The sequence below is a fragment of the Halichondria panicea genome, chromosome 1 (assembly GCF_963675165.1).
Source record: "Halichondria panicea chromosome 1, odHalPani1.1, whole genome shotgun sequence".
Taxonomy (NCBI): Eukaryota; Metazoa; Porifera; class Demospongiae; order Suberitida; family Halichondriidae; genus Halichondria; species Halichondria panicea.
In genome coordinates, this window is record NC_087377.1 from 14,204,351 (window position 1) to 14,217,875 (window position 13,525).

The 13,525-nt window shown below is 42.9% G+C and overlaps 1 protein-coding gene across 1 annotated transcript; it reads left to right on the plus strand.

The window, feature by feature from the left end:
- Positions 1-8,706: 8,706 nt before the first annotated feature.
- LOC135351561 (uncharacterized) lies at positions 8,707-9,914 on the plus strand (the record flags this gene model as incomplete). The annotated part of the gene is given in 2 exon segments (XM_064550607.1): positions 8,707-8,914; positions 8,970-9,914. Coding segments are annotated over 2 exon segments (963 nt in total). The 3' UTR covers positions 9,777-9,914.
- Positions 9,915-13,525: the final 3,611 nt, after the last annotated feature.

Consider the following 13,525-nt stretch of genomic DNA (forward strand, 5'->3'; position numbering starts at 1 on the left):
CATACAGGGTTTTGCAAAATCCTTGCAACAGGGCTAAACAGACACTGCAAAGACTTCCATATATGGAAGTCAACTGCTGACTATAATATTTTGGGTACAGGGTTTTGCAGAGTTCTTGTAACAGGGCTAAGCAGACACAGCAATGACTTCCATATATGGAAGTCAACTGCTGACTTTTACTATTAATTTTATTATTACTTTTATTATTGTACATGTGCAGGTATCTGTATTTTGAATTGAAAGATGTCCTGGAGCCTTAAGAGAGCATCAGCTTATTCACAAGATTTAATTAAGGTGGTGGGTGGTGCACCATGGAAATGCTTATCAGGGTGTCATTGAAAAGAGCAACAGTTCTGCACACAGTTGAAGCAAATTGTCTTGTCACCAACTTTACGACATTTCCACCTGGTACACCGTCCATGCACCACCTTAAATCTTGTCAGGATGTCCTCCTGATCTTGTGATGCTCTCTTTTAGGCTCACAGGACAACTTTCAATTCAAGCCATTCAAATAATTATACACATACCAGAGTGTCATACAATTGCAATTAGAGAGGGGACTTTCAAACATTACCATTTGAAACATCACCAGAACATAAAAAAAGGTCAACAGTTATTTCGATACCCTACCGCTATGGACACTCAAATACAACTGAGTATCTAAATGCACATTTTAGGGGGGGGGGGGGATTGGAGCCAGAGGAGGGATATAATCATATCCCTCCTCTGTATGAGCAGTATGACACCCTGCATAGTACACACAATATTTTAAGTTAGCAGTTGACTTGACTTCCATATATGGAAGTCATTGCTGTGTCTGTTTAGCCCTGTTGCAGGAATTCTGCAAAACCCTGTAGCAAAACAATCACATAATAATCAGAATAGCAATGCAAAGTCCAAGTCATAATTATATAGAGTAACCACAATAGTTACTGTGAGTATGAAGAGTCACCCTTGCACAGCCTCTTCAAAATTGGAGGAGCCTCGGCTTTTGATCTGGTATAATATCGTTTTCGGGGAATCCGTTGCTTATAGCACTCTCCGGTGGCGGCTCATGAGGATGAGTGGAGTTGGGTTCTCTGGCTCGGGAGTGGAGTTTGGGTTCTTCTCTGGCTCAAGAGTGGAGTTTAGGTTCTTCTCTGGCTCGGGAGTGGAGTTTGGGTTCTTCTCTGGCTCAAGAGTGGAGTTCGAGTTATCTGACTCGGGAGTGGAGTTTGGATTCTCTGGCTCGGGGAGTGGAGTTCAGGCTCTCTGGCTCGAGAATGGAGTTCAGGTTCTCTGGCTCGAGAGTGGAGTCGGTAGTGTTCTTTGGCGGTTCGAGAGTGTTCTCTGGCGACTGAGTGACGTGTGTAGAACTGCGAGTTGATAGACCCATACCATAAACGATATTATACGAGATCAAAAGCCGAGGCTCTGCTGCTACCAGTGCTACCAGAGCTACTGCTGCTACCAGCGCTACCATGCAGTGCTACTGCTGCTACCAGTGCTACCAGTGCTACTGCTGCTACCAGCGCTACCAGTGCTACTGCTGCTACCAGTGCTACCAGCGCTACCAGTGCTACTACCAGCGCTACTGCTGCTACCAGTGCTACTGCTGCTACCAGCGCTACCAGTGCTACTGCTGCTACCAGCGCTACTAGTGCTACTGCTGCTACCAGTGCTACCAGTGCTACTGCTGCTACCAGCGCTACCAGTGCTACTGCTGCTACCAGTGCTACCAGTGCTACTACTGCTACCAGCACTACCAGTGCTACCAGTGCTACTACTGCGCTACCAGTGCTACTATTGCTACCAGCGCTACCAGTGCTACCAGTGCTACCAGTGCTACTGCAGTGCTTCTGCTACTACCAGTGCTACTGCTGCTACCAGTGCTACCAGCGCTACCAGTGCTACCAGCGCTACCAGTGCTACCAGTGCTACTGCTGCTATATACCAGTGCTACTGCTGCTACCAGCGCTACTGTTGCTACCAGTGCTACCAGTGCTACCAGTGCTACTGCTGCTACCAGTGCTACCAGTGCTACTGCTGCTACCAGTGCTACCAGTGCTACCAGTGCTACCAGCGCTACCAGTGCTACTACTGCTACCAGCGCTACCAGTGCTACTATTGCTACCAGTGCTACCAGTGCTACCAATGCTACCAGCGCTACCAGTGCTGCTATACCAATGCTACTGCTGCTACCAGTGCTACCAGTGCTACTGCTGCTACCAGTGCTACTAGTGCTACTGCTGCTACCAGCGCTACCAGCGCTACCAGTGCTACTACTGCTACCAGAGCTACCAGTGCTACTGCTGCTATTACTGATACACCTACCAGCTACTATGACGTCATTAGGAAGGTATATAGATGATGTAATCTAGGATTGGTTACATGGAGAAACAACCCAGAATTGCTGCAATAGTTACCAGACGTTCCCTCCCTCCCACGTCTGCTCGCGAGATTAGAGATAGGTTACCGTTAGTTTTCATCACTTAATGCAAAACCAAGGTTAGCCTCGACCCCAGGCCGATCCGTCTCCAATTGAACGCTAGGTCACCTACTACAGTGCAACAACCAAAGAGAGTAGATTTTTTTTATATTATTATTTTTCACATTTTGTGGCATATCTTCTGAAGTAAAGGTGATATGATCTATTTGAGTGCAGGTACTGAAAGTTCAACTATTGGCGCTTCCATTGGACCACCACCTGTTACATCATATGACATCATCACTATGAAATGGCTGTCTAAAGATGTGTACCTCCGAAAATATGTTAGGAATAGAAGTAGCTTATTTGTTTGAGTTAAGATCTGAAACTTGTTGTGCATGTACCTGAGTATATTGCTCATCTTTTGAGCTTCAACGGAAGTCTGGGCTACTAGTAAGTTCTGAGAAATACTGCATTTTGTTGTTTTTTGGTGGCAAATATGTTAGGAATACAACTTTCTATTTTATGCTAGTTAAGGTCTGATTTTTGAGAAGGATGTACTACAATAGTGTAAAATTCATTTGCACTAACTTACAGGAGCTAGACAAGTCTTTTCTTTGCTAGAGCGGCCCTTCTTGTCAAAAATGGTGATTTTGCTCCGTTTTGCTACTTTTGCTGACGTTGCAATGATATTCATTGATTTGTGACATCACAAATCATCTTGTTGTTATTTGCTACATCCAAAGGTCATGTGATGTCTACCTGCAAATACACAGTTGGTGTTGGTCATTCTGTATCACAGGGGCGTGGCAATTGAGCCTTATACGTAGGCAAATCGCCCCAAAAGTCATAAAAAGCACTGTTTTTGACAAGATGGGCCGCTCTAGCAAAGAAGAGGCTAGCCTAACTCCTGTAAGTTAGTACAGATGAAAAGTACACTATTGTAGTACATGCTGCTCAAAAATCAGACCTTAACTAATATAAAATCGAAAGTTGTATTCCTAACATATTTGCCACCAAAAAACAACAAAATGCAGTATTTCTCAGAACTTACTAGTAGCCCAGACTTCGGTTGAAGCTCAAAAGATGAGCAATATACTCAGGTACATGCACAACAAATTTCAGATCTTAACTCGACAAAATAAGCTACTTCTATTCCTAACATAATTATTTTCGGAAGTACACATCTTCAGACAGCCATTTTATACTGATGATGTCATGTGATGTAACAGGTGGTGGTCCAATGGAAGCGCCAATAGTTGAACTTTAAGTACCTGCACTCAAATAGATCATATCACTTTTACTTTAAAAGATATGCCACAAAATTTTAAAAATGTGTACCAAAAAAAAAAATCTACTCTCTTTGGTTGTTGCACTGTAGGCCTGGTATTTGATTGTATTTGGGCGTGATCTGGGCGTGGTTTTTAATAAAATTGACTCTGTGGTACAACAAAAAATAAGTCCTCCAACATGAACAGTGGTCTTCAACAACAGCCTCTGGGGCAGTATACAGCAGGAAATACTTCTCTTCTGCTCTCGCGTACGCGTTATCCTGTGTTGGAAAACCAGGTCTAGTCTTGAAAGACAAGCAGCTGGAGGCGTTGAAGTGTCTGTACGCTGGTGTTTATGTGGGTACCGTACCGACCGGCTATGGCAAGTCCCAGAGCAAGTCCATCTGCTTTCCAGACACTCCCTTTCTTGATTGATGTGAAGCTTGACAGGACCAGTGCACCTCTCTCTGAAAGAAGTGTTGTGATGGTGATTTCTCCTCTTGTTTCTCTGAAAGTGTTGGTGTGTCTGTTCGACGTTCAGTGCCATTCTCTCTGGAAGGAAGTATTGTTGTGACATTTGCCGAAAATTGGTCACAGAGTAAGTACGTGGTATCTGATCCGAGAACTGTGTGGCCTGAATGTGTTTACAATCCGAGGGACTTGTGTGTATCCGATCCGAGGGACTTGTTGCTGAGTGTGTATCCGGACTTGTTGCTTGAGTGTGTATTAATGGATAGTGCTTTCAATGGTAAATCTATTGTGTAAATCAATAAGTAGTCCTCACATTATGTTACGTCACAGCCACTGTACTTATCCACATTTATTTTTTACCCACAGGTTTAACTATGAGATTAACTTGTCGCCTGAGTGTGTATCCGATCCGAGCCTCAAGTTAAGGAATAAATCTACAGAGCTGATGTTTTACTTAGCTGTCTCTGTCTACAGTATATACAGAGAGGTAGCCTCTTCTTTTTCTTTTTTCTGTTCTTTATCACAATAACTGTTTTAACGTTCAATGAGATAAAATACGGTAAATAATAAATTAATTGTCCACCCACGCGCCAATAGTAAATACCAGGCCCACTATTCAAGGGGCTGGAGTCGAGGCTAGCTAGCTATAAATTGAGAACATGACACGGAGCTACATTACTGTAACTTTTACGGGAGTAAAATGCCTCTACGTACACCTTTAGTATTACAGAAAAAATGCAGGAAACAAAATGTGAAGAATCTCTCTGCTTTAGTTTCCGGTTCCTGCCACGCCCAGATACAATCAATACCAGGCCGTATTTTTTCAACTTTGTTCTATTAAAAAAAAATCGGCCTGGGACCGAGGCTAAACCAAGGTATGTGTTAGCCTCGAGACCAGCCGTTCGTTATCTGAAAGAACACTAGCCTCGATTCCAGGCCGATTAAAATTCGGCCTGGTACCTATTGCATGGTGATAGTGCGCATGCGTTAGTTTATTCCAGAATCTGGGGAATCCCCTTTTTTCTTTCTCTCATCTATTTTCTATCTTTGTACATCAGCTTAGCTCTCTATTGCGTTGTTCCAGAAGGCTTTCACACTAGTCTGAAGCCAGAAGAGGCTCTCATCTACCTCTATGACAGTTGTATGGTCAGGATGTCTTACCTTGGATCTGTACAGGCTATGGGAAGTGTATGGTGCCTCAAACTGCTACTTGCAAAGACAACCCGGCTATAGGACCATACTAGACGTAGATGAGAGCCTCTTCTGTCTTAAAACTAGTGTTCAAGCCTTCTAGACCAACGCAATAGACGGTATAAGCCACAGCTTCACAGAACTCAGTCATAGATAAAGTATTACGGTATAATTAATTTTTTTGTTTTTTTTGTTTTTTTTTTGCATGCGAAATTTTTTGCATGCGCAATGATAGAAGGTTCAAGGTAAGTGAAAAAAAGAGTAAGTATATATGGTGAGCCTTTTGTTTCAAAATGGCGATACAATATACCATGTGTTGGTGTCCCAAACTGGAAGGATAAATCGACTCGATGTGTTTTATCAACTCGATTTTATCGACTTCTGTCTGGTAGGGATCGACTCGATGTGTTTTATCAACTCGATTTTATCGACTTCATCTGGTAAGGATCGACTCGATGTGTTTTATCAACTCGATTTCTTCTGGTGAGAGGATCGACTCGATTCCAGGTCGCTGGGGGGAAAAGGCGAGTTTCGAGGGCGGCCTGATATGGCTGTAGTCGCTGTACTCTAGCGTGCAACGAAGGCGCTAGGCTAGGCTCAGACAAGACGCTGAGACTCTTGAGGCCACAGGCACGCCTACAGCAGCTCAGAGTAGCTACTTACTATGTTTCATGAACTCAAGAGTCAAGTAGACAAGCATTTAGTGATTTAATTTACTGTGATCCAGCACAAGTAAGCTGCTGTGACCTTCTGCAGGCGTGCCTGGAAGGTCAGCTACTCTGACCTGCTGTGGGCCTGCCTGTGGCCTCAAGAGTCTCAGTGCCTTGTCTGAGCCTAGCACCTTTGTTGCAAGAGTACGGTCATATATAGCCTCGATATCAAGCCGCCCTCTAAACTCGCCTTTTCCCCCAGCGGCCTGGAATCGAGTCGATCCTCTCACCAGAAGAAATCAAGTTGATAAAACACATCGAGTCGATCCTTACCAGATGAAATCGAGTTGATATAACACATCGAGTCAATCCCTACCAGATAAAGTCGATAAAATCGAGTTGATAAAACAAATCGAGTTGATTTTTGGGACACCAACACATGGTATTTTGTATCGCCATTTTGAAACAAAAGGCTCACCATAAGTATAATGTAATGTTACATTCAGAGTTAACCATGCAGGTCCACGGCTGTAGGGGTTAACGCTGCGTGCCCACATGAGGACCTTGCTCCTCTAATGGACATGATTGATGATCGGAGGAGAGAGAAAGATAGTCGGCATCTTAGCCAGCACATAGTACTACTGTAGGGATTGTTCCATTTGGTTGCCAGAAGTGATGTCAGTCTTTTGTAAAATGTGTTGGCCTGTGGCAGAAAGTACGAGTGGTGTGAAGGTTTTACGTTCGTAGTACGATTACCCATATTCTGGGTAATTTGAAGCGCATGCGCACTATCACCCCTGCAATAGGTACCAGGCCGTATTTTAATCGGCCTTGAATCGAGGCTAAAAGAACACCTGGTCAAGTTCTAATGTGCAACTTGTTGTCTAGCTGAGTCAGCATTTTATAGCATCATAAAATTGGCGAGCGAAGCGAGTCCCTTAGTTAGTCTTGCACGTGGTCCGGGTGGTGTATGTATGTATGTATGTCTGTCGTACCGGCATACACTTTTGTGACTCGTGATCCTTTACCAATTTCTATGTGACTCGATAAAGATATGAATAGCGGATCCTCAGAAACAGTTAAAAAGAGGGAAAGGAGGCTTACTAGACCCAGAGAAAGATACAGGGCACACAGGAGCAGCAGAAAGTGAAGGTATAACTGACTCAAACGGTTCTGCAGGTGTCCAAGTTGCCTAGTAGAAAGTGCACAAGCCAGCAGAAAGTGGCCAAACATTATAAATTTTCATTACACTTACAGAGACTCCAGAGGCCATATAGGCACGCTTGAAGCAACACATGCAGGCAGAGGCATACAGAGTGAATCCCGATATGCCTCTATTCGAACACAGTTCAATCCAAGATGCTGTTTATATCTGCAGTCATGCCAATAATGTCTATCTATCGATTACCACTTGGACAATATGAATACGCAGGCCATTCATCAACCTGCCACAAGAAGCGAAAACTCGGCCTGGGATCGAGGCTAACCCTTTCCTTGCCATTTGTGAAATCTGGAACAGGATCGTCTTTAGGTCGATCAATTAGTGTGGATCCGGCCTCACCACGCCTCCATGTCATTCTATTAGTCTAGATCAGGCTAGCAATTCTAGCTGGGACTCCCAGTTCTAGCTCGTTTTGTTTAGCGTGTCAGAGACTGGGAGAAGATGATTGGCACTCCTTGGCTCCTTTGGATGTACAGCTGTCCAGATCCCTAGAACATACCCTCCATTCTGACGAGTTATCAGTGCATAGGGTGCTTACTAGATTCTTGCCAGCCAGTACAGTTCAAGCTACACACAGCACCGCTCAACTATTCTCTACCCCATTATCTAGCTAAATCTGGTCCAACTAGACAGCAGACACAGCTAGTTAATTCAGTAAAGCCAGGGGTAGCCCTACTTCTACGGTTGTTCAGTACCCACAGTAACAATTCCTCTGGGCTGGGCTAACTAGTTGAGCCACGCCTCCCAATTCTCAAGGCTAGGTACATGTCTCTGTCTAGCTGCTTCTTCAGCTTCTTGCTCAGTTTTGTGGCTTAGAGAAAGGCCAGCTACTCAGGGGGAAGAGTCCAGATGAAAGTCTGGCAGCCAGGTGACGTCCAAACGGTCAGTTATTCTTTCCACCAACTTTTTATTAATCTAGTCTAGTCCTGCTTGCACTGCTACTACTACTGCTACTCTTCCTACTACTACTACTGCTGCTACTCTTCCTAGCTAGTCAAAGGTTTCTTTAACTACATATGCACAAAGAGACATCAAAGCTTACATCAAAGGACACAGATTTTTAGCCTACTTGACTGATAAGGCCGTTACCTAGACTACAGTTTGTTTGTCAGGGAGGAGCTCACATACAACTTCATCTAATTCATCATAACGATTCGTTACCGTTGTTGTAATTTCTACAACAGATTGCCAAGGAAAGAGCTAAGTAGGTAGTTGGCTTACGTACCTATTTAGCTTTCGAAGTACGTAAGGTAGTTGGTGACTCTAAACGGAATGTCCAATAAATGCCCATTTAAATTAGATGGGCGTGGCCCTCCTCCCAAAGGGGAGACGGGTTGCAGCCCTATCTACAGTGGATTTCAGTTACGTTCGAATGTTGCGTTGATACGGACTTCCGTGTTGCGCTATAAGATAGGAAAAACGCGGGAAATTATTATATTGTCACGTGAGCTTCCACGTGAAAATTTCAGAGCCTTCTCAGATTATTCACAGTAAGTGTCTGACAGTATTAAACAACATTAACAGGGACTCTGGCTGGCCTGATTACATGGAGAGTTGTGACTACCAGTCCCACTTACCATACCCTGGGCCTAGCCCTGGGTCTATCTCTATGGGTCGTTGTTGGCAAGGCCAAAGTAGAGTGGAAGTTTCAGCACCCAAAGCTACAGTTAGCGCTGCTTCTGGAAGCTGCATCGAAGTAGAAGTAAGTAAATAAAATTGGCTAACATGTTTCCATGTAATACCCTTTGTGTACACAGTGTGAAACAGCACGGGTTAGGGTTTCCCCTTCAAAATTATCTTCTAAACACTACGTATATTCGGTAAAGGTAGTGAACCCAGTACGCAAGTCCGAATACACTGTCAGAAAGCTTAGTACTTATGATCGTTTCTCCTCATTTGATGAACTAACAGAACAGTTGCAAAAGTGTTTGGACAAAATATCACCCAGCCAAATAGGCTACATTGAGCCAGGGCATGGATTAAAGGGGAAGCAGAGGTGGCTGTATACAGATGAAGATGTAGATACTATGTATGACATTTACAAGAGAAAGACTGAGATTCTGCTCTGGTGCTTTTCTGAGAACCCTGAAGGATCTGAGATCACTACATGCAGTAAATCGAAAAAAGCAGAGACAAGTTCCAAATCTAAGAAGGAAGCGATTGCTTCGAAAATTAACGAAGTTGAGTGCATCGTGAAAAAACTTCAAGATAAGCATGGCAACCAATATTCAGTAGAAAAGTGTAATGCTTGGGCACATTTGATTCATGTGGGAAAACATGATTCACACGATGATCCTCCAGATTTACCATACTTCCGAGGAACAAAGAAACGAAAATTGCAGACTGCTAGTGAAGGACGCGAGAATTCTCCACCTTCACCTCAAGCTGCCTCTAAGTCTTCACCATCAATTATTACTTCTCCCAGTAAAAGGGTTGGCCTCCGGAGTCAGTGCATTGAGCAGTTAGTTAAATGGCACTCACTGCTTGAGAAAGGTGCCATTTCTCAACTGCAGTATGATGAAATGCAAAAGGCAATCATGGAGGAAATTAAATCCAACTATTGACTGTTTGTAACATTGCTAAATTCGAGAATCAAAGAATCAGGAAATTTCTTGCCTTCAAATCAAGTATTGTGTATGAATGACAATGTGTAACTATATTATATGAATGGAATGCACAAATTATTTTGAGTAACCGCTGTGTCGAACCCAAGCAGTGCAATGTTCACTGGTGATACTATCAAAAGCTGAGTGTATTATATTATCAGTTGGGTTGGTGACAATTTGCAGTAGGTTATCGTGTTTCCTTAAGTAGTTTTTTACAAAACTAAACATTTCTTCTGCCGGATTGAGATCAGGACTATACGGTGGAAGAAATAGTAAAAGTATGCCCATTTGTCTGAATAGATCTGTGATATCTTGAGTGTGGTGCACAGACAAATTGTCCATTATAACAATTGAACAAGGATTAGATCCGTTGAATGGTAGCATGTTCGGTATGAGGGATCGTCTTGCATAGTCAAAGAACACTTCCGCATCAACATTAGACTTAGTAACTTCAACAGCTACTACACCATCAGTGCTCATGCCAGCAATAGCATTAACTCTTTGCCCACGACTCAACAGGCGTTTATTCTGTGGTGCCAATCCTCTTATTGCATATCCATACTTTCTGATATGATCTCTGGCATCTGAACCCGTTTCATCAATAAATACAAAGTTTACTGGTCTGGATTAAATAGTAAACACTGAGCCATAAATGCTCCACGGAGTGTATAGCACCTTTGGAGAGCTACTTGTTGAATCTTCTTTCGAGTGATCCCATATCTTCTAAGTAGCCGACAAATAGTTGGGGGAGTCACCACAACCCCCATTGCTTCCTCCAATTCGTGGCACACCTCAGAGAGATACATGGATGGATCCTCGAGCACCATCCAAACTGTATATATTTCTTCATGTACACTTAGCTTTCTCAGCTCTCTCCTTTGTTCGCTCAGTACAGGGTCTACTTTTCCTGTTTGCTGAAACCACCTCGTAAATATACTGTATGCTGTGCTTGCTGCAATATTTAAGTTAGTAGCTATCTTGTCATAGGTAAGATTCATACCAATTCTTTGATAGACTACTCTCCAGCGTAGATCTATGCCATAGGCTTTCTTTCTTCCCGGTTCAGCTGACATTTTGATCTGTAGTATTACATTTGAATTTCCCGCGGTTTTCCTCTTGTAAGCGCAACACGGAAGTCCGTACGTCAACGCAAATTCGAACGCAACTGAAATCCACTGTAGCATTCGTTCTGCTGCATCGCGTACTAACTATGAAATCATTAATATTAGCCGTGCCTCTAACCACAAAGCTCAGCTTGCTGCAGAGAGGGGAGGGGCTGGGAAGCTGTGGCGTACTCCTAGTAGCCACTAACCACAAACACTCAATCTGTGGTCAAGTTGAACTATGTGCTGTGTTATGGACTAGAAATATCTTAGTTGTTCTAGAGTAATCTTACACTAAGCAATTCTGGACTATTCTATGTATTGTTCTGGTTTGTTCTAGAACTGTTTTGTTTTGTATTTAAAACAGTTCAGTTTTGTGTCTAAGTTGTGTTATTCGTGCGTGTTCTTTATTGTTCAAGACAGCTATTAAAAGTCAATTCTCCTATAGTCAAGAGTACTACGTTACAGAAGCCAACAAAAATGCATTACGTAAGGGTTATACAATCTGATTGGTGTATATGCATTCCTGAATGCAAACTGCTTACGTAATGTAGGCAGTCTGCAATCTGATTGGTGCTGCATGTTTTTCTGCAGCAAGAACGAATGCTAGAGAGGGCTAGCCTCTACACAGGCTCTCCTTTTTCTGTTCTTTATCACAATCGTTCAATAAGATAAAATACTGTCTTAATCGTTCAATGAGATAAAATACGGTATTAATTGGAGGAATAAAGAAAGAAATAGACGTAGAGTTAGGAAAAAAGAGAGCCTGTATCGGGAAGTCGCGTGAGGGTAGAAGGGTGGTAGAAGGGTGAAAATGAGCGTGGGCATGCTGAGCTAGAGATGTTGGACTGCCCACGCAGATATCTATGACTAATAAAACTTTACCTGCAGCAAGCTGGACATGGACTTGGAACTGGAAGTTTGCAAGCACTATAGCTAGCTATATACCTTAGGCTTAGCTAGATGATCTACTAGTCTAGATTGTGTGTTCAGATTCTATCAGACTATTACCTTTTCTTGTGTCTTTCTACATGCTAGTATAGATCAAGAATAGCTTAGTCATCATTATTATATTGCAGGTAGCTACTGCCAGAGCTGGCCACGCTGGTTCTCTGATCTGACTTGCAGCACAGCTTGGGTGGTTGTCTCAGTACAGTTTTATATATTAACTCTGAATGCGTGGGAGAATACCTTAGGTCACGATTGTGGGCTACATATCGCCCACGTTCATAAAAATCCTTGTGGATCACGCGATTTCCCAAACCAGGCCTTACTTTTTCTTAACTGTACGCCCATTTCTTTCTTTGCTGCCTCACTATGTCTTTCTTGTGATTTACGGATGAACAGTGACAACAGCAAGAAAAAGTAAGGCCTGGGAACGAGGCTAAGAGAGGGCTGCAACCCGTCTCCCCTTTGGGAGGTGGGCCACGCCCATCTACATTTAAATCTTACTTAGTTCAGTGCTAAACGCTTTAGCCTTGCCATGGTGTTTGTGCTGTGTTTATACTGTAGAGAATGTCAGCATGCAGTGCTCCAAAGTATGTAATATCCTTAGCAAACTCTTGAAGTCTTGCAAGATGTTGCAGTAGCCTGAGACAGAGTTGAGTAGGAAAGGTAAGGAACTGTAGTTACAAATTCCCCTTCCTCTCCCCACAAAAGTAAATGTAAGCCTTACATCATAATTTATAGTATCTAACCTGAATCTGCTGTGCTTGTATAAATCTTATAAATTGCTGTGGGTGGGAGGAGGGTCAACAGTACAGGTATACTGTTTGTAATCGTATAAACTAGATCTTTGTCTTGCAGGTTATTACTGCTTGCTTCGAAGCACTGTATGCTGAGCACAAGAACATACAGGATCTAAGAAGGAACGAGTGAACAAATGATATTCAATGTGTATTAGAAAATCTACAGTAGTGTGTGCAATACTGTTACATGTTTCAGCTGAACCACAGTGCTGATATAGCATGTTCTCTGTGTGTCATTGCATCCAATGATTATAACACACAACAAAATAGTAAATAGTCACCAACTATCAACTTCGAAAGCTAAGTAGCTAAGCCAACTACCTACTTTGAAAGCTAAATAGCTAAGCCAACTACCTACTTCTAAAGCTAAATATGTAAGCCAACTACCTACTTCGAAAGCTAAATAGGTAAGCCAACTATCTACTTCGAAAGCTAAATAGCTAAGCTACTTCAAAAGCTAAATAGCTAAGCCAACTACCTACTTAGAAAGCTAAGTAGCTAAGCCAACTGCCTACTTCAGGGGCGTAGCTACCATTGTTTCCTGGTTGCCCAGAAACCCCCCCAGGAGCTGCTGAGAAAATTGGGCAGGGCTCCCTATAATTGAAATCATGCAGCCCTGCCCATCTTTTCACACTTGGCTTTGTCTCAGCTAGTTAGTCTCAGCTAGCTACCTCAAACAAAGAAGACCAAGACTTAAGTTCTAGATCTAGTATCAATCCTGAATGCTCTGGTATTCTCAGACTCAGCTCTAAGCACAACTTTATTCAGGAAGTGTACAAGTTTAGAAAAATCTCAGCCACATGAAATCTCTCAGGTAAATGACATTTAATTGTTGCTCAGCTAGACTAGCAATACA